Below are 20,866 nucleotides of genomic sequence, written 5' to 3'. Positions count from 1 at the left end.
AGATTAACCTTTCCTCTGCATCCCCAGCACTTTTCAAGCAGGGTGGGCACTGGCAGCGGCCAAGAGACCCATACCTGCGAGGGAGAACAACAGACAAAATAGTGACTGACATGGAGACTGACGAACAGGGGACTCAGAGACAGACCCCGACCAGGGCTGACAGTAGGGGAAGGAGTGCCTTTGAATTGGGGCGGGGTTTCCTCACAGTGGGGCCTTTCTGGCGCTGCTCTCCGGCCCCAAGACCCGCGGCTTCAGGTTTAGGGGTTAGTGTTGCTGGAGAGCCAGTCTCCCTCCCCGCGCTTTCCAGCTCACCCTTTCACCGAGTGCCTCCCCCGATCTGCAAAGAGGAGGGGGCGGGGGTAGGGGGAGCCAATCCCGGCAGCGCCAAAGGGGGGAGGCAGCGGTGACAGCCGCGGGGAGGGGGCGGGAGGAGAGAGGCGGCTCGACTCTGGCTCTGCGCTCAGCTCCGCTCTGCCTCCGGCTCTGCCCTCACCTAGTGCCCAAGCTTCTCTCCCGCTCCTACCCCAGGATCCCCCGGGTGGGCCCTAGACCCCCGCCAGGTCCCCAGACTCTCAGCCCCAGCCCGGACTCTCCCGGCCCCCAGCCCCGGCAGCGCGCTACGCCGCCAGGGGGCGCCGTGTGAGCACCCTATCGTGGCCACCCGGCGCCCCCTCCCACGGCCCAGGCGGGACGGGACGGGAGGGGGGCGCCGGGGGCCATGCGGGGCCAGGGTCGCAAGGAGAGTTTGTCCGATTCCCGAGACCTGGACGGATCCTATGACCAACTCACTGGTGAGTCGGATCGGGGGTCGCGGGAGGGAGGGTAGATTCCATCCCCACAGACCCTGAAGCCTCTCTGACCCTGGCCAACCCCTTACCCACACTCTGCCACATTTCCAAGCCCTCTCCGGCTGTTCTGGACCCCAGGATGCTGGGGTTCAGAGCCCTAGGCCCCATGGTAAGGGGGTGGTGGCAGGGGCTGGGGGGAGCAGGTAGGTGGGCAAGTGGATAGAGGCAGCAGGTGTGGGCGGGTGTGACACAAGGCTAGGAGGGTGTCTGGAGTAGTAGGTGTTTTGTGCGTGAGCGCCTGTCATTCTTCGTGTGCGTCTGTGTGTATATGTGTGTGCACCTCCCACAGCTGGCTGCCGTGTGCCCTGGGCTTGGTGACAGCCAGTGAATGCGATTGTTTGTGGCTGTTAGATTGTATGATCTTGTCAGATGTGTTTGAGTGAGGTTGTGTAGGACCCTGATTGTACTAATGAAGTTGTTTTGACCATGTGTTTCTGTTCTATGTGCAACTCTGTGCTCTGAGTGTGTGATTCAGTATGAAGTGGCATGTGACTTCCAGAATGTGTCAGGGCTTCACTTTATGGTGGTATGTCTCTTTATAAGACTTTGTGAACTTCATGGGGCAAGCATTTGTTAAAGTGGGTTTTGTAATTGAGAGACTATGCAGGTTATATTGGCGTTTGATGCTGATTTGTGTATTTTCATGTAGTGGTGTCTTCAGTGGGGCTCCGTGTCTATGACTTGTCTTATTCCGGCTGCCTCTCCAGCTTCCTGGTGCAGAAGGGGGTCTTTAGTGCACACTGCTGCTTCCTCCACATCTTCCACCAATATCCCAGGAGGACCCAAAGAGGGACTCTAGTGTTCTGCTGCCCGGCCCTGGTTCCCAGGAGCAGCACCCAGTCCCTGTGGGGAGGCTTTTGTTAGTGCTGGTTCAGCCTCTCCATAAAGTATTCAGAGATCGTTCTTACAACTGAAACTCCTTCAACCCCCAGCAACCCTCCCAGAACTTCACCCAAACCCCGAGGAAAACATATCCTCTTGCCTCCCCTCCATATTCAGAGATAGAAGCCCTAGGCCTGAGAGGTGCCATGTGGCCTCTTTATAAGTGTCCCCCAAAACCACTTTGCTGCCCAGGCATCATGTCTCTCCCACATTGGGGAGGTATGTGAGACCAGTACATCTGTGCCTGTGCACATTCCTGTGTTAGGTAGGCAGATCCATGTTTTTGTGTGGGTGATACCTCGTGTGTTTCTATTTCTCATTGTACAGCCTGCCCGAGAACGCCAATAAAGAACAGGAAGAAGGAGACTGTCTCCCCTATATCTGAAACAAGCTGGGGAGGTGGAGGGAGGCCATGATCCTTATCTGTCCTAAGAGGAGTGAGGTTAAGACTTGGGATGGTGGAGAGGACTAGGATGTAATACCTTTAGAAAGTGTCTTCCTGACTCACCGGTCCTGGGGAGGTCTTAGTCCCTATGCCAAGACTCTCAGAAGGTGGAGCCATTTCATGCAGGCCAGCCCCAGATATGCCCTAGATGTGCTCAGACTTCGATGGAATTCAAAGGTCCAGTCGTCTAACTCTACCTTGAACTTTGTTCTCACCACCTCAGGATCCTTGAGAGTAGTAAGAGCCCCAGGGTCCTCATTAGCACCACATTAGTCAGTGTTTGCTTCCTGCTTTAATGGATTCTCTCCTTTGGGGAATCATCCCCGCCCCATTTGGCTATTTGGATCAGAGATTGATTGGGTGAAGGTGGGGAAGCACTTGTATTGGAAGGTACAGGAATAGAAGTATGAGTATCAGCTTTTGCTCTCTCTGGGCCTCACTTTTCTCATCTGTAAAATGGGGAATACTACTTCCTACCTGCCTACCTCCCAAGGGAAATAGAAAGGTCAAATATTAACAAGCGTTGGATGTTGACAAGTGTCATGTTCCACGTCATGGTCATCTTCTCTTTATATAGCTCTACACGCGACTTGGAAAGAAGAAATAGAATGATTAGGAGCTCTCTTTTCTTTTTGAAGGAGGACTTATTTTATAAAGACAGACAAATGGGTTTGGGATGCCCCCTATGTTAAAGCGCAGGGTGCTCAGAGACACACCTGAACAGAAGCAGAAGGGAAGTCGTTGTCCGCGGTGCTGAAGAGGGTGCTGGGCAAAGGTCAGGCCCCGCCATGGAGTTCCCAAAGTTCCTTCCCTGTGCAAGCCGGGTTCCTGGGATTTCATATGGGGGTGGTTTGGGGGCGTTTATCGTCCCGGCCCATCAGACTGAAAGGGAGGGGACCCTAAAGTCATACCTTAGGGCATCCTGCGTTCCTTCGATTGCTTTCCTTCCCCAGTCCCACTCAGGCTCAAAACAAAGATGGGGAAGACTTTTGGGGGCCGGAGGGAGTCCGAGAGTCACCCCTCCTGGCATCTAACCCCTCTGGTTCTCCCAGCCCAGCAAGGCCACTTGGCAATGCGACGGGGTGAGAAAAGTCAGCGATCAGCGGCGGTCCTGTTTGAGCCAGAAGCAAAGAAAGGACTGGAGAAGATGAAAGAGTTGGGACCTGGCTGACCAAGGCCCGAGCTCAGGTCCCTGTGCCTGGGATCTCAGAAGTCCCGTTCTTCTGGCCATAAATATCTTTCACCAGACTGGGGCGCCCCCGTGTGGTCATAGAGGAGCCATGCTTGCAGAGTTAATTTCAAATGGGGACATCACCAAATTAAGTGGCAAGATTTGCATAGAGTTCGGAGGTGATGCTTGCCTTGTAAATGTAGGGTTTTCAGCAAATATACGGGATCCTAGTCAGAGGAGTGGGACTATGTCCCTTCTGTAGGTTTTTCAGCCGTTTGAAGGTGTTAGTGGGTTCTAGAAGGGGTTTCCTTTGGGTATAACCGAATAGGGATGAGTCTGGGAAAGGGGGCGGGACTGAGAGCAGGGGGGCTTCTCCCCGATGCATTTAGCTGGCAGTCAGAGTATGATGGGAGAGTCTGTGAACCCGCCGGACCAGGACAGAGGGACACAAAACAGAAATAGCTATGTGAGAAAGCGATTCGGAACCAGGATACAGAGACTCCGTTAAGGGCACATGCCTGCCGCCTCTTCTTTGCCACCTCAGTACACTGGCCAGTTCCTCTTCCTCCCTTCTCTGCTCTTTCCCATTGGTCTAGGAAGTATGGAAGTGTGGGAAGTTTCCATGACAACTAAAGCCTCTTACCCCTTCTCATCTCTGTCAAAATAGGAGGAGGAGGAGGGGTGTGACAGGCAGAGAAGGAGGGGCTGAAGAAGGGCAATAAAGATAAGGTTCATTCCTCATCTTCTCTTTTCTAAACCCGTGGTTCCTCCCTTAACTACCAAAAGTCCAGAATATGTTCCCAAAGAAGGCTGTGAAGAGAGTCCGCGCTGCCCTCACCCCTCTCTTCCTCCCCAGTCTAGGAACTTTGGGGGTGGGTGCTTCAGATGATGGGGCCAGAGTGAGATCCCCTCGTGCTGCTGGGAGAAGACTGAAAGCAGAACAAGGCTCTGCTGTCCGAGATCCTGGTCCTGCCAGTCCGGCCCTCCCGCGCCGCCCACGCAGGGCCCACTCGAATGGGGGCGGAGATCCGACCACCCCGGGCCTTGGGGGCGGAGCTTGGCCACTGTGCTCTCGGCGGAACCATGAACCGTTGCCCCCGCAGGTGCCGGAGCCCATTGGGGCAGGCAGCGCGATCCCTCTACCAGCTGGTGACTGGGTCGCTGTCGCCAGGTATGAGGAAGGGAGGAAGGGGCTGGACCCCTTAAAAAGTGAGCGAAGTAGAATAGGAGCCTGACAGAGGTGGGGAGGGAAAGGGCCCCTCACAGATGGAGGGAGCAGTATCCCTCAACAACAACAAAAAAGATTTAAATGGCAAGACCCCTGACAGAAGTGGAGCTGGGAATAGGGTACCTTATGGAGAAAGTGGAGGAGATAGGGGTCTTCAAGGAAGAAAGAAGAGGGAGCATCATGGTCCTTCACAATGGTGGCGGGGGCAGGGCTTCTCGTTGAGGGTAGAGGAGGGGGCTTCAAGCAGGTGGATATAAGGAGCAAGTCCCTTCAGGGATAAAAGGAGGAAGCTTGCAGCGGAGCAGGGAAAAGGCACAGCCCTTTACTGAATTGATTAGTTTAATGGGATCTTAAGATGACTGGGGTGAGTATCTAGAAGGAAAAAATCCTGTGGTGGGACTAGACCAACATGAACTCAGCTAGTGAGTTCATGCATGATGGGATGGTTAGATTTGTGTGGCATAAGGATTGGATGTCACCACTTTGTCTGTCTCTGGGAGTCTGTGTTAAGGGGGTTGTGCATCACTGGGGTTGTGGTCACTGGGACCGTGTGCCTCTGGGGTTGCATATCCTTGAGATTCTGGGACACTGAGACTGCATGTACCTGGAGTTCTATGCTTCGCACTTGATCTTAGCCAAAAGGCTGAGAAGCAATGGAGTTCTATGCTTTAGAGTTGGTTTGGGAGTTCCTGAGTCACACTAAGTTAGTTGTGTAGCCTTCACAAGGTTGTACCTTGGTGTGGGATTTGAGGAATTTATTACATGGGGATTGTGGGTACCATACTTTGGTACTGCTGAGATTTGCACTTGGGTTTTCTCAGGACTGCCTGGGCAGGGCCTACAGAACTCAGCATCCCCTCCTGACCTGGCCTGGGGAGAACAAAACAACCTAACCCCATGGCATTCTGGGATCTGTAGTTCTCTGGCTCTCTTGATAATATTCACTTGAGCCCCTGTAGTATAGACAGGCCTCTCTCCTTGCCACGTGCTCCCCAGAAGGAGGGGAAATGAGGTTGAGCCAGAGTCATACTTGGAAATCTCTTGGGGAGCATGCATCCCCCTAGCCCACTGCTTGGGCCTGTCTCTGGTGACAGATGGCTGGAGCCAGGCTGGGCCTGCTCTCAATCATAGCAGGCATGACTTCCAGGCCCCAAAATAGCCCCAACGCCTAGGAAGTTCATTAATCACTTGATGCAGCTAGGGGCTGCTATGTCTTCTGGACTGGCTGGGGATGGACTGGGGCTAGAGGACTGAGAGAAGGGCTTTGGGATCTTTACTGGAGGAGCAAAGACAGATGGAAAAGTCGGACAGTTGCAAAGGGTGAGTCCCCCATAAGGCAATGTTACTCTAGGTTTGAACAACTGAATGATAGGAGTATCTCTCTGGTGAGACTCAAGGGACCCAGGGAGGGCCCATCTAATGCTTCCAGATAGTTTTCCCTTGAACCCTCACCCTGCCTGAAGTGCTTCCATTAAGACTTCAGTCCTTTGTGTAAGGAGCTAAGTCCTTGGAGAGAACAGATCTAGATAAGTTTCTCACAGGCCCTGAGACGTGAGAGATCTTTGAGAGGGGGGTTGAGAGAGCCTGAGAAACAACTTGTTCTTTCACTTCTGATAGACTCTCCCACCAGAGGCCTGGTTGATTTAGGACCCTGATTTCTTATGAGGCTAGGTCAAGGTCTCTGAAGGTTGAGGGTGTGGATAAGAGAGGGAAGTGGAGGGTCCAGGGACAGGGCAACTGGCTGCAAATCTGTCCACCTGTGAATTAGCAGCAGAGCAGTAGGGAGTGATGCCTCTTTCTTTTCTTTTTCTTTTCCTTTTTCTTTTCTTTTTTTTCTCTGTGATGCCTCTTTCAATCCGAATAGTCTGGCTTGGTATTCAAGGCTCCACGGAATCTGATCCTTTTTGGTCTTATCACTTATAGCTCCTCAACACAAACTAAGCTACAGTCACCCAGGAATCCTTAACACCCCCACATGCATTAGAGAGACAGCTTGAGGGAGCTGACAGATCATTGGTTCTGGTTCAAGTCTCGATCCATTCGTTATCATCTGCGTTATCTTGGGAAAATCACTTCTCTGAGCCTCAATTATTTCATCTGTAAAATGAGTATATTAATACTTACTCTGACCATGTGAGCTGTAAACACAGGAATAATAGACTCTACCTCTCAGGTTTATTATGAGGACTAATTTAGGTAACATATGTAAAGTATGCAAGACACAAAATGTGCGGTTCACCTTTGTTACACAGGTACTGGATCAGAGTCTGGCATTTAAATTGTAATTGGTCCAATTTTTTAACATCTTTGTCCTCTGGAAGCTTGGAATCTAGTTGAGGAAGCAGGTTGATCCAGAAAGATCTGAGTTCAAATCTGTGTCATCTCCTCTTAGCTAGGTGACTTTGAGCAAGTCCCTTTACCTCTCTGGGACTTGTTTTTACCTCATCGGTAAAATGGGCTCAATATTGTTTACTCTGCCTACCTCATAGGGTTGCCATGAGAAGCCATAAAGAGGACAATTTTTGTGGAAATGCTTCATGAATTGTTAAGTTCTGTAGAAATGTAAGGGGGTGGGGTGGCATATTATTTGATGGTAGCAAACACTTCAACAGTTACTCTGTGCCAGGAGTTATTCTAACAACTTTCTGTGTATGCATGCACTTACTCTTCCCAGTGACCACATGAGATGGGAAACTGAGGCACACAGAGGTTAAGAACTTGCCCAGTTAATTGCAAGTAGCGCAGCTGGGATTTGAACCCAGGGAGTCTGGCATGCTGGCTCACGCTATTACCTAGCATGCTATGCTGCCTCCTTTTACTGTTCCCACTAATAACATTACAGAATTAGGTGCTCAGTTTTGAGGGGCAAACAATGAGTTCAGTAGAAATTCAGGTACCTGGGAGCCTGCTGAGGGCTGGAGGCTCTGAAGTGAAGGGGATTTAAGCTGCCTGTAAAGGATAGGTAAGAACTGAAGGATAGAAGCAGAGCATAAAGGAAGGCATTCCAGGCAGAGGGAATAGCAGGAGCAAAGGCACAGAGACAGCATCGAGTTTGGTGTGTTTGGGGGACAGGGAGGAGGCCAAACTGGCTGAAACAAAGGGATCTGCTGATGAGGAAAAGGAGAAGGGTATTAAATGCCACATGTGGAATTTGGTCTGTGATAGGAACATATTTGCTGGTTTTATCTGTAAATCTGTAATCTCTAAGGTGTGAGAAACTGAAAGCAGTTTCTGAGTTGACTTCTTCCTGGGGGAGGCGGAGAGTGGAAAGCAGAGGACCAAGCTGACCTGAGGCTACAATCTTTCCTAGTTACCCTTTCCACACCTTCCTGGGATGTTGGGTCAGGAAAAGTAAAGGGGTAAGATATGGTGTGAAATGGATGCCTGATCCCCAGTGGTGGCCTGTAGGACTGCAGATCAGTGAACCTCAAATGCAGGTCAGTAGGACCCGCTCCCACCCAACCCCCACTCCACAACTGGGGCTCAAACACACTCATTCCAGAGCCGGATAAGGAGGGAGGGCTCCCTCTGGGGTCAATCACCCTAAATTGGGCCTCCTGGGTGGGCAAGCTAAGAAGGGAGCTGGATAGTCTAGTGGTTTAGAGCAAGGGTCCCCAACCCTTAGGCCTTGCACTGGTACCGGTCCATGGCCTATTAGGAACCGGGCCACACAGTAGGAGGTGAGCGGCAAGCAAGTAAAGCTTCATCTCTATTTGTTGCTCCCCAGCGCTAGCATCACTGCCTCAGAGCCACCTCAGATCATCAGGCATTAGATCCTCATAGGAGCACTGGTCCTTGGTGCCAAAGAAGTTGGGGACCACTGGTTGGAGCACAGGATCATAGTCAGACTGAGCTAAAATCGAGGCTCTAACACTTACTGATCTGGGAGATTTGCTTAACCTCCTTTTGCCTTATTTTCATCTGAAATGTGGGGATAATAGTACTTCCTTCACAGGTTTATTGTGAAAAGTCAATGTGATAATGTCTGTAAGCACATAGCACACTATCTAGCACAAAGTGAGTGCTCAGTCAGCACTAGCCAGCTGTGCAGTAACTCAGCGGGCTCTTCAGCTCACTGGCTTTTCAGGCCTCTCCCCACCCCACTACACCTATGCACACATACACCACCACCACCAGGAAGGAGCAGGGAATGCTCCGGAAGTGGGGTGGGGGTGGGGGTGGGGGTTGTACCCTTGGAGAGTTTAGATTTTCCTCCTACCCTGAGCTTCTCCATCTGCTCAATAATAAATTCCCAAGGAGCAGGCAGCTCCTTTGACAGCTCCTGGGTGAGGCGCCAGCCAAGGGGAAGGGAGGAGCATAGTCTCTTCTCCTCTCCCAAAGAACTTGAGTCTCTTGGTCCCAAAGGCCCTGAAATAAGTCTCCTCCCCAGAGGGTCGTGATAGGGCTAAACAGCCTTTTTCCTGCCCAGGCTATTGGACCTAATCCTCCCTCCCTGGGCCTCAGTTTCCCTGTCTGTGGCCTGTGGGAAGAAAGTGCTTTCCGCCTGACAGTCTCCATGGCAACCGCGATCGATGTTGGGTGGTGTCCTCCAGGCAGGAGAGGTCACTGCCTTCTCTTATATTCTGATTCAGTTCCATGCAGATACAATTACACAACAGCCAAAGACCCATACTCTCCTAATTATAGGACACATCCATATTACCAGTCTTAAGACCCACATCCCACAATCCTACTAAAACACAAATATTTCACACCCCATGCACACTCAAATACTCCAGTATACACACATACCATAGATACCCAGGTCACATACCCATATACACAAGACACATACCTAATAGGTGCACAATAGTGTAAATACACACAGACACACATACTCTCCTTACAGACAAACAGGACTATACACAGGAGAAAACATTCAGACACTCATAACATATTCTGACCCATACATCTATTACTTATGTATGTGCAGCTCATAGTTTCTCACATACATACGCACTCCCCCTTCCTGCCTCTCCCTAAGCCCAGCTCCTCCTCTGCCCCCACCCTTTGGCACAAAGAAGCCACAGAGTGTCTGAAGGAAACTGTCCTCAGAGACAGGCTAGTCACTGCCTCCCTCCTCTGACCTGGCCTGTCCTGGCCCATATCCTTCACACCAAAGTCCAGAGCCTGAGGTGGCCTGTGAAGAAAAAGAGTCCGTGGCTGGGAGGCGTGTGGGGCAGAGGCGGGGTGAGGAGGGTGGGGAGAGGGAGGAGATGCAGGGAGGAAGAAGGGGAGGGAGGCTGCAGGCTGTCCTACTCAGGCTGGGGAGCCTGAGGGGGAGGTGGTGTGAAGAAGACCGGCAGGCGTGTCTGAGCCTCAGCTGGTGGGGGCCATGCCCCAGGCCCACCATGAACCTGGAAGGGCTGGAGATGGTCGCTGTGCTTGTGGTCCTCGCTCTGTTTGTCAAGGTCCTGGAGCAGTTCGGCCTCTTTGAGCCTGTCTCCTTGGAAGGTAACCCAGGTGTCTGGGCAGGTCTGGGCTGCTGGCTGGAGGGACAGCCACCAGCAGCACTGGGGAGGGGCTTCTCTGACTTTTATGACTGGGGGCAGGGGTGAGCAAGTTAGTAAAGGGATAGGGTATCTCGGGGAGGTTAGGAGGGGCGCTTGGGGAACAGGACATCTGGGAGAGGTAAAGAGGGGGACTTAAGGAGTGGATCTGGGATATGGTATCTGAGGGAAGTGAGGAGGGAATCCGGGGGCCTGGAGGTCTGAGGGCAGTGAAGAGAGAGGGCCAGGGGACAGGGTGTTAAGGGAGGTGATGAGGAGTAGTACAGCATGAGAGGACTGGGATATGGAGATGATGGGAGTCTGGGGGACGTGAGGGAGGGTCAAGAGATAGGCAGGGGTATCTGGAGTAGACAAAGAAGGTTCTGGGGATCATGAGATAATTCTAGTTTTCTGGGGAGTTCCTTTTGGGGCCAGGGGCTCACAAAGGGGCTCTGAAGATGTATGTGACTCTCCACACCTCCATCCTTGCAGGTATAGGTTACAGAGTATATGTGGACCCATCACTCAGTGTGTGAGAGATACAGGGGTTGTGACTGTGTGGGTCTTCATGTGTGTGATGAGAAAGTTTATAATTATGTGAGCCTGTGTATTTGGCAGGGATGTGATCAGAGCAACGAGGTGTGTGTCTTTGGCAGATGGTAGATGTGACTGCTCCTGAGGGGACAGGGTATGTGGCTGAGCCTTTTTGGGTATCAGACTGTGTGTATGGCTGTTCCCAGAGTTCCCTGAGAATACACCTCTATACTCAAGGCTTAAGATGGAATAGGGTTCTAGAGGAACAGGAATGGGAATACTCATTGGGTTCCCGCTGTATCTGTCACACACTGAGTCTACACGTAGTCTATACCTGCAAGGATGGAGGTATGGAGAGTCACATTCATCTTTAGAGCCCCTTTGTGAGTCCCTGGCTCCAAAAGGACTCCCCAGAAATCTGGCGTTATCTCATGATCCCCAGAACCTTCTTTCTCTATTCTCATTTATAGATTAGCTCTGGCAGGAGAGTAAGGGGTGGGTTACTCTGGGGGGAGCTGCCCCCCCCCAGCTGTACCACTGAAGGCCCCAGGTGGTATGGACCCTGCTTTCTAAGCCCCCCTGCCTCTCCCAGTTCCTCTCAGGATCCAAGGGTAGAATGGTCTCCAGGGCCTAGACATTGGGAGTGAGAAATCAATTTACCACTCTACCCCAAAGTAAAGTGGGGAGAATGATATTAGAGGTAGAGAGGGGAGCAGGTTTTGCCTCCCATGGAGAATTTTGGCCTCTCCCTCTTCTTCACACCAAGAACTGTGCAACTCCGTAGCATGGCTGTTCCTCTGTTCCTCCAGGGACAGGATAACAGTCAGGAACCATGATAGGAGGGCTGCAGGATAGACATCTGGGAGAACTAAAGGGAGTTTAGTTTAGAACTGAAGGGAGCTAGTGACAAGAGGAAGGTCCATGAATTGCCCGCTCTAGGGTTTAATAAGACCAGAAAATTCCTAGCTCACTCTTCATCCTCTGCTGTATTCATTGGGTTGGGGTGGGGAACAGGGATTGGTCCTAGATGAACTGGGGTTCATCCAGTTCTGAAAGCATAAAGTCAGTTGGGCTCTAATTTGTCGTTCTCTTTAGACTATTTGGTGAGAAGAGGGGTCATCCAGGAAACCCAGGTGTCCTGTAGGCTGAAGGCAGCCTCTTTCTCTTCCTACTTTTGGAGGAGCCTAAAGGAGATTGAGTCCTGGGAGCAGGTAGGGGAGATGTGTGAAGAGGGGAAAGTTGGAAGTGGTGGGGGAGCCGCTAGCCCAGTCTGGTGGCGACTGTACCACCGGAGGCCCCAGGTGCAATCCGGCTTCGGGAAACCAAAGTCCGGGCTAATGGAGCCTTGGGCCAGGGGCCAGGCCACCATCCATCCCCTGCCTGGTCCAACGCCTTCCTCCCACCTCTTCATAGGTTCTGCTGCTGAAGAGGGGGAGGGGACGTATTGGAGGGGGAGGAGGCATTGACTTCTAGCTGTTACCTCCTGGGAGCAGGGCTTGTCCTGAAGGTGGAGTCTGGCTTGGGAGGGTGGGGCTTGAGTGGGAGCTGGGATGCCCGAGAAATCTACAACCAAGGGAAGTTGGGCCACTCTAGGAATGGACTGAGGCCAACTTCAGTCGATGTGCCAGGTCCGGTGGACTTTGGCCTGTGGAGTGTGGAGGCCGGTGTAGCCAGGAGACAGACACACATGAATGCGGAGGGTCTCCCTAGGATGCAATTAGAACTATAGGATATGTGTGTAAATAAGGGGAAGTGAGGGGAATTGTGATCAGTGGGTTCTGGATAGGTCACATTACACCCAAATACTCATCTCTAAGGTCAGCTATTGCCTCAAAGTTCACTGTCATTTCACCTTTAAAGAGTAAGCCATACTGAAAAGTACTGAGAAGGAACACTTTGAGGGTGGATAACTTAGCTGATGAGAAACTGTGTTCCACTAGTGGGAAGAGAAGTTGTAGAAAAGAAAGATGGGCATACCCAGGGAAGATGGGGGTTCTGTGGGTAAGGTGCAGTTCTAGGTATCTGGGTGCCAAGGGCACATAAGTCACAATATGATGCGTATGTATGTGTCATAGTGACCTTGATATGTATTATAATATTATAAGGTCATAGTGTGTTGTAGTGTCATTAGCACACCATGTCATGATGTTCCAGGGTTATTGTGTGTTCTTTTATGGTTTGATTATGCTGTGTGTAAGATGGCATGTATAGGTCCTCATATGTATGTGTCATGTTTTTCCTAGGTCCTATTTGTGTTAAGGAGTTTTAGGTTCAAAGTATGTGTGTGTGTGTGTGTGTGTGTGTGTGTGTGTGTGTGTGTGTGCATGTGCATGTGTTGGAGCTTGCTTAATAAGGCCATTGGGTGTGAGTTACTGTATCAAACTGTCACTGTATGGCATCCATCACTCTGTGATTTATTGTTCTATGTGTCACTATACATGCCTGTCACTGTATGTGTGTGCGTGAGAGGTGTTCCTCCCACCCAGGCAATCCTTGGGTTGGGCATCACCCTCAGATGTCCAGGCATAGCACTGTGTCAGCAGACATTGAAGCCATGCCACCTCCCCCCACCCCGCCCTTTGGCTGCCTCGTTTTCCCCGTCTGCATTCCATTATGCAAGGTGCCAGAGCTGCCTTGGTGGATTTTCCATGCCTCTGAAACCCACCTGGCTCCCCTAACCCGGCCCCAGCTACCCTCGCCATCCCTCCTAAATTCTCCCCCAACACCTGCCCCCAGTCGGGGTTGATTTGTGATGGTGGGGAGGGGAGACAGGGAACGGAGGGGCAGTGGGGGTTAATGTGCCTTCCTGGGGTCTTCTCTCTTCCCAGGCCACCCTCCAGGGCCCACTAAAAAAGCGCTGAAGCAGCGGTTCCTCAAGCTGCTGCCGTGCTGCGGGCCCCAAGCCCTGCCCTCAGTCAGTGAAAGCAAGTGCCACTCCTGTGCTTCCGGGGGCGGGTCCCGTTCATCTGGGGTGTGGCCAGTGTGACGAGAGCGGGCCTGCGTGTGTGTGGGCGTGACCAATGTGTAGGGGGGACGGGTGGGCACTGGCTGGCGCGAGAGTGAGCAGGCGTAGCTACAGCTTTCCAAGGAAGAGGAAGTTGTGGGCGTGGTCATTTGGGGGGCGGGGCCCGCGTGCCCGTGGGCCTTACCAGTTTGCGAAATGAGCGAGACCCGAGTGTTTGGGCGTGGCCTGGCTGTGGCAGGGTGTGTAAAGGTTGTGGCGGAGCCTAGTGGGTGTGGCCAACGTGGCGGGGGCGGGGCCAGGAGGCTGTGCGGGTCTATGCGTGGCTTAGCTTGTTAGTGTCTGTGACTCTGGCCACTCTACCCGCCCCTGGGCATGTTTTGGATCTCGAGATGTATGTTGCCGGTATGGATGGAGCCCCACTTCCTACAGATGCCAGAATATTTGGGTTTCTATTGCCAGTCTGGTCCCCAGTTGAGTGACCTCGCTCGGTTTCTAGGCCTGTTTCCTCATTTGGGCCTTACCCACCTCATAGGATCATACTGCATTTTGCAAGCTATAAAGGCCCGTTTTGTAGTTATTATTTGAGAGTGTCATTGTGTTTAATTCTGGGTCTCATTTGGGGGTAGATTTGGAAAAAGGACAGGCGTGAGTCCCGCAAGCATGTGTGTAGGATCCATTTCGTGTGTGTCTGTGCTCGTTCGTTACTTGTGCTTTTGCGCGCGGAGTTGGGGTGTGTGTATTGTGATACGCAGGTCTGTAAGATTTGCTATGAGTATGAGAGTTGAGGTGTGTGTCTGCAGTTGGCCGAGTCTTCAGCTTTCTCGGTGACAGTTCGCTCCCTTCAGCATTAGCCGCCCCAGCCTCCCTCCGCCCCCACAGACCCCGCCCGCTGGACCCAGGTGACTTACTCTCCTGGTGGGGGCGGGGGCGGGGGACTCCGGGAGCTCGGGGTGGGGACACTTGCTTGGATTGGGGGCTGGGGCGGGACGGAGTTGGGGCTGGGGGTGGAGCCTTCGCTAAGGCTTACTGGGGGCGGGTTCAGGGGTCGGGCATGGGTGGGGCTTGGCTGGAGCTGGGCGGGGCATGGCTCGGGCACGGCTGGGATAGGCGGGGCTTGGCCGGGAGTAAGGATCTGGGCGGGTCAAGGTCTGGGTTTGGCGGGTTTGAGTTGGTCAGGGAAGCCCAAAGCACGGACCCTCAGCCGCCCCCTTTTCGAACCCTTCTGTCCTACTCCCTCCCCTTCTGGGGCGAAGATGGGTCTGGGAGCCTTCCCCTCCAACCAGGGATCAAGGGCCAGGGGCCAGCGTCGGGTCGGACCTCTGGCTTGGGGCCATGCCTGACCTTGGGCGGGGCCCGCCGGTAGACCTCGAAGCCGACCGACCAGCGTCTTCTCTCCTTGCCTTGATGTTGTCAACTCGGGTCCAGGGAACTAGCAGGCTGGTCTCCAGTGTCTGAGATGGGGGGATGGATGGGTCCGTGAATTTGAAGAGAGGTCGTGGGGGCCGGGCCTGAGGCGCGGCTGTTCCCCCCACACCGCCCCCCACAGACAGCGTGGAGGATGAATTTGAATTGTCCACTGTGTGTCACCGGCCCGAGGGTCTGGAGCAGCTGCAAGAGCAAACCAAGTTCACACGCAAAGAGTTACAGGTCCTGTACCGGGGCTTCAAGAATGTGAGTGCAAAGCCAGGCCAAACTGGGGGAGGGGCGGGGCAGGAGGGGGTGGCATCCAAGACTTCTCCTAAGGGTGGCCTGGAGGCTTTGGGGAGTTAGAGGGAAGATGACATGGAGGGATAGGCCCCCTCCTCCCACATACCAAACTTCCATCTGGAGGTTCTGGCCTGTTTGAGATGGAGAGAAAAGCCTGTAGACTGTCAGGTTAGTTCTGTGTTTTTTTATTTGTGCTCTGGGGAGAAGTCTTGCCTCCAATTAGAAGAGCTACATGATAAGCCCCTGGAGACTTGAAGGTTGTCCCGCTCTCTGGGAATCTGTGGGCATGGAGGAGGGAGGGGTGTGGAAGGAGGGTAAGAGGAAGGGTTTTTTTCTCTGCCCTCAGTCTGCTCTCCCCACCCCCCAGGAATGTCCCAGCGGAATTGTCAATGAAGAGAACTTCAAGCAGATTTACTCCCAGTTCTTTCCTCAAGGAGGTGAGGGGACAAGGACAGAGAGGAAGCAACTGTCCATCTCTAGGCTGAATAGGGAAGAGGGTTCTGGAGGGTCTGGGAATGCCAAGTGGTAAGAGGCGTTTGGGGAGCCCAATAGAGGTAGAAAGTTCTCTGCTGTCTAGAAGTGGAGCTTACTGATCCACACTTATTCTACAGACTCCAGCACATACGCCACTTTTCTCTTCAATGCCTTTGACACCAACCATGATGGCTCGGTCAGTTTTGAGGTGAGCTGGAGGACATGGGCCAGGGAGGCCTGGGGCTTCAGGGCCAGGATCTATAAGCCAAACCCAGAGAAGGTATTGGGTGAGGGGTATCTGAAGACACATTCCCCCCCACCCCCCGCCCCCACCTCCTTCCCAGGACTTTGTTGCTGGTTTGTCAGTGATTCTTCGGGGAACCATAGATGACAGGCTGAACTGGGCCTTCAACCTGTATGACCTCAACAAGGACGGCTGCATCACCAAGGAGGTGTGCAGGGCAACTGAAGAGCTGGAGGGGAGGTGTAAAGGGCCCATAGCGGGGAAATGTGACCCACATATACATCACCAGCAAGGGGAGAGGTCTGCCTTAGGCCCTAGGCCTCTGAGTTTGGAGGCTGGAGGCTCTGAGGAGGGATCCTCTTCTTTCTTGGCTTTACAGGAAATGCTTGATATCATGAAGTCCATCTATGACATGATGGGCAAGTATACATATCCTGCACTCCGGGAGGAGGCCCCAAGGGAACATGTGGAGACCTTCTTCCAGGTGCCTGGGACTGGGTAGGCTGGAGGGTCCTGGAGTGAAGGGAAGGAGGTGAGGTCCTAGTAGGGAACTTACCTGAGTTCTACTTTCCTGTCTCCTGCCATCTCTACTGTTCTCCCTCTCAACTACCTTTTTGCAGAAGATGGACAGGAACAAGGATGGTGTGGTGACCATTGAGGAATTCATTGAGTCTTGTCAAAAGGTACATGTCCCTCCCTGCCCTCCACATTTCCCTGGTCTGGATTCGGGACCTGATTCAGTGATATAGGAGAAGGTTCCTTTTGGCAAAGTACCATCTCTCTAACTCACACCCATTCCAAAATCCTGTCCCTTCACAACTCAGAGAGGCCTGTCCCTTCCCCGGTTCTGGTCTCTCTGGGTGTCTCCTTCCTCGCTACCTCTCTTTGTCTCTGAATGTCCCCGTTTATGACTCATTGTCTCTCTCCTACTCTCTGACAAGCTCTTTTTCTTTTTCTCTTTCCAATCTGCCTCTCTTGTACCATGGCTACAGGATGAAAACATCATGAGGTCCATGCAGCTCTTTGACAATGTCATCTAGCTCCCCAGAAGAGGGGGTCAGTTGTCCTGGGGGGACCATGCTCTAGTCCTAGTCCAGGTAGACCTCCCCCTTCTCTTCCTAGGTCTGTCCTCATCCTAGCCTTGCCCTTGGGCCTGTAGGAATCCAAGAGCCTGGGGATTTAGTGGTCCAGATCACTGGAGCCAAAGGGGCCAGGGAGTGGCTGGCAGTGTGTACCTTTGGGGTGTTCTCAACTCCTGACATCTCCCACCCCCTTCCTGCCTGACACTCAGTGCTGAGAGTGCACCTGCTTCAGGAATTGAGTGGTTTTCCACCTCCAATTTCCACTCTAGAAACCACAACATTAGACAGAATTTCTCCTGCTATGGTGCTTCTCCCTTCCCTGATCTCATAAACATTTTCCCTAAGACTCCCTTCTCAGAGAGGCTGTTCTGTCCTTGGCACTGACTGGCTTTTCAGACCAGGCCCTTTGAGAGCTCTGTATGAGGGGGACAAGAATGTAAAAAGAGAAATCTAGGGCTTGAGCCAGTGGTTAGGTCCTAGAAGGTAGCTAGAGTAGAGAGCAGAAAGGCCTAGAGCTTGTCAGTGAGTCCTGAAGCATCCAGGCTGTTGCTCTGAGCTCCATAGGTCTGCCACCAAACCATCAGAATGAATTTCGAGGCTCTTCAGAAGATTTTTTATCCTTGGAAACACCTCAGAAAATGTCCATATCCTCCTCAGTATCCCAGAAGAGCCCATGGGATTCTGATGTCTGGCTTATCCCTGGAATTTCTTCTCCTTTTTTCCTATTTGTATGGTGGTGGTGGCAGCAGAAGAATATGGGTGGGAGATGTCCTGGCTGATTCCCGCCAAAGTTTCAGCTTACCCTCTCTGATGGCTATAACTTAAGTTTTCATTTGCCAATTCCTCTAGACTTGGAGGCATGGAGTGAGTCAGGGACCATCCAGTGGGTCCTTAGAAGAAAACAGGAGGCAGGCAGGCATAGCATCTGAACTCAGTGTGGGGGCATTCATTAGAGAATCTTTGATCTACCCAGGCTCTCTTCCAACCCCCCACATAGCCTCCTCAATTCCCACCTAGAGTCTCCTCTTTCTTAATTCAATCTATCTAAAGATGCCCCTGAATACACCTAGAAGAAGGGACCATAGGACCCAGGTCCCATTTCATCATCAGCACCCCTGCCATGCTGCCACCCCTTAATATACCTGCTTGTCCCATTTAGCTCACTCTACCAGCCAGCCAGGATCTAAGGGGAAGGGCCCCTAGCGAGCTCCTTTCCCATCTGAACACTGTTGACTGCTTTGCATTTTTGGCTCTTCTGTATATTTTGTAAAGTGAAAAATACACCAGATCCAATAAAACACAATGGCTATGCACAGGCTGCTGTCTCTTCCTTTTTGTCCCTCATACCCCAGACACGAACTATGCACCTGTAGCCTTTTAGATCTCAAAGAAAGTACCTCTTTCCCATAGTATGGCTAATCTTTGGCAGGAAACCAAGACACAGGTTCTGGAAGGTTTGGAAAGCTATCTGACCTCAGAGAGGCAGTCACATGAATCTCTGTCTTTAGAGGAGACAAGGAAGAGACAGGATATTGATGTCCTGAAGACCATGACAAGCCAGCTGTCTTTTGGCTAGATGTTCTTCCAAGTTGAATCAAGAATTTCTAATTTACAGATATCACTTAATCTTAATATGCTTTCTTCTGAGGGGGAATTCCCTTTATTTTCTAATGAAAATTTCATTGTAAAAACATCCCAACCTCGCCTCCAGTACTGATATACATTTGTGTCTGTCTATACTTTAGCCAGAATGATGGGGGATCAGATTGAGTATATGCAGGGCAGGTCACCATGGAGCAGGTGACACAAAGGGTAATAGAGACTTCCTGTGTGGGGTGGGAACCTTTCTTTGTTCTGCTTCTGGAGAGGGGCCACCAATGGTAGGTTTCTCCCATCTTTTCTCTAGGGCACCATTATATGGTGACTAAACTTCACTATCTGTAGAAGGAAGATCAGGCCTTGTCTTCCATCACTGTACACATTGACAAGGTCAAGGGAGGGGTATGGTGTCCAGGAAACAAAAACTTCTAGAGGCCATTATTTTGTCATCTGTATTCTCTGCTCACATTACATAATTATATGCTCCTTAGGTCCTTGGGTTTCATTGGGTAACAACCCCTCTAAAGGATCTGATGAAAGCTGTGGGCCCACTATCCAGGAGGGAAAAAATGCACACTTTTTCATATATTTTTGTATCCTTGAAGCCCATCCATGTACCCTGTTAAGAACCTGTGACCTTGTCTACCCTTCAGCCTTACTATTGTACAGAAAAGGAGATCTCAGGCATGTTTATAGGAGGATAGAGACTAGACCTAGTCCCCCAAGTCTCTGTCCAGGGTGGCACAGTAAACATTTGTGTGTGCAAGGTGGATGCTTTGCCTGTCATGTATAATCTAAATATCTAAATAAGGTGACACTGTGACAGGTGCCCTATACTTTTCCTTCATGGTACTTCTCAGTTTGTAATCATATACTTGAGTGATTATTTTTCTTCTTTGATACACTGTAAGCTCATGAGGGTTCCTTGAGTGCCTAGACTGGTTTTGTTTTCCTCACCATCCTACTCTTGGGGCCTGGCAAATAATAGGCATTCAAAAATTGTATGATTGGATGAATGAGCATGGTGTGTGTATATAACTGGGTTAGGTATGGAGACATTCTCTATATTTTAGGGTAGATGCAAGTTTAAGGAAAATTGAAGTCTGCAGCTGAGAATCTCTCATGAAGTAAGACATGTCTCAGAGCCAGGACATGTAAATAGGAACCAGAAAAAAACAGCAGGTTGGCATTCCGATTATTTCTGGCCATTGGTTGGATTCTGAATATTGTCAGTGGCTCTATCTCAAAACACTCTTTCTTGCCTTCCAGTATTTCAAACTTCCTGGTTTTCCTCTTATTGTTCTGGCTACTCCTCAGCCTTCCCTTGCAGACTCATCCTTCTCAGCTGGAATTCCAAACACGGGCCCCAGCAGTTCAGACCTGAGCCTCCTCTAAATCACATTCAACCTCATGGCTTAAATACCATCTATATGCAGGGGACTCCTAAGTTTGTATCTCCAGAATTTTCCTCTGGCTCTAAGACACATATATCCAATTGCCTATTTGACATATTCATGTGGACCTGTAATGCTCAAACTTAACATGTTCACAATGAAGCTTTGATTCATGCCTTCTCAGTCTTCCCCATCCCAATACACCATCTACTTAGTTGCTCAGGTCAAAATTTAGGAGTCTTCATTTCTTCCTCTCCCTCACTCTCCCTATATGCCCCTTTAATCCATCACCAATTCCACCAACAAAGGTGCACCACCTCTCTGTCTCTACAGCGCTGCCTAGTCCAAGCCACCATCACTGCTCACCTAGATGACTAATAAGTAGCCCCTCCTTATTGTGGTTACTTTTCAACGTATCGATTTCTTCCCTTCACAACACTTATCACAAACTGAGTTCCTGTGTATGTTCTGAATTTGTTATGGTCTGTTTCCTCAATCAGAATGTACACTCTGTATGAGCAGGGCCCTATCTTATTCATTCCACAAATATTTATCATAGGCCTACTAAACTTTGGTTCCTGTTGTAGGTGTAGTATGGAGAGAGTGTGTGGCAAGAAGTGCCTTTTGAGTGTGTAAAGTACAGACATGGAAGGTAGATCTTACCCGAGCCACTGACCGTACAGTCTGGATGATGGAATGTAGATGAAATTGTAGCTGCTGACTTATTAGCAGATTCCACAGTGTGAAATGTGAGGCAAAGAGGAAAGTGTCATGAGACTAAGGCTTGGGGTGAGTTGCAATGAC

General features: G+C 51.2%; 1 protein-coding gene across 8 annotated transcripts; it reads left to right on the top strand.

The window, feature by feature from the left end:
- Positions 1 to 433: 433 nt before the first annotated feature.
- On the top strand, positions 434 to 18,384 carry KCNIP2 (potassium voltage-gated channel interacting protein 2). 8 transcript variants are annotated; one of them, XM_011378890.2, is made up of 10 exons: positions 434 to 791; positions 13,426 to 13,521; positions 14,363 to 14,461; positions 15,109 to 15,233; positions 15,637 to 15,706; positions 15,881 to 15,951; positions 16,088 to 16,195; positions 16,367 to 16,471; positions 16,608 to 16,670; positions 16,980 to 18,384. In XM_011378890.2, exons 1-10 carry the CDS (start codon positions 719 to 721, stop codon positions 17,025 to 17,027), a joined length of 858 nt encoding a protein of 285 aa, XP_011377192.1. In that variant the 5' UTR covers positions 434 to 718; the 3' UTR covers positions 17,028 to 18,384. The 8 variants fall into 8 exon arrangements, with proteins under 8 accessions (XP_011377192.1, XP_011377196.1, XP_011377194.1 ...); XM_011378894.2 differs by lacking the exons at positions 13,426 to 13,521; positions 14,363 to 14,461 and having other exon boundaries at positions 15,616 to 15,706; XM_011378892.2 differs by lacking the exons at positions 434 to 791; positions 13,426 to 13,521; positions 14,363 to 14,461 and adding an exon at positions 1,026 to 4,517.
- The last annotated feature ends 2,482 nt before the right edge of the window (positions 18,385 to 20,866 follow it).

Source organism: Pteropus vampyrus, unplaced genomic scaffold, assembly GCF_000151845.1.
Source record: "Pteropus vampyrus isolate Shadow unplaced genomic scaffold, Pvam_2.0 Scaffold348, whole genome shotgun sequence".
Lineage (NCBI taxonomy): Eukaryota > Metazoa > Chordata > Mammalia > Chiroptera > Pteropodidae > Pteropus > Pteropus vampyrus.
This window is presented reverse-complemented; position numbering and strand designations above follow the sequence as displayed.

Coding starts and splice junctions, on each gene's coding strand:
- KCNIP2 (XM_011378890.2), top strand. CDS start 719: ATGCGGGGCCAGGGTCGCAAGGAGAGTTTGTCCGATTCCCGAGACCTG. Junction 14,462..15,108: donor ACCCCGCCCGCTGGACCCAG/GTGACTTACTCT, acceptor CGCCCCCCACAG/ACAGCGTGGAGGATGAATTT. Junction 15,707..15,880: donor CCAGTTCTTTCCTCAAGGAG/GTGAGGGGACAA, acceptor CTTATTCTACAG/ACTCCAGCACATACGCCACT.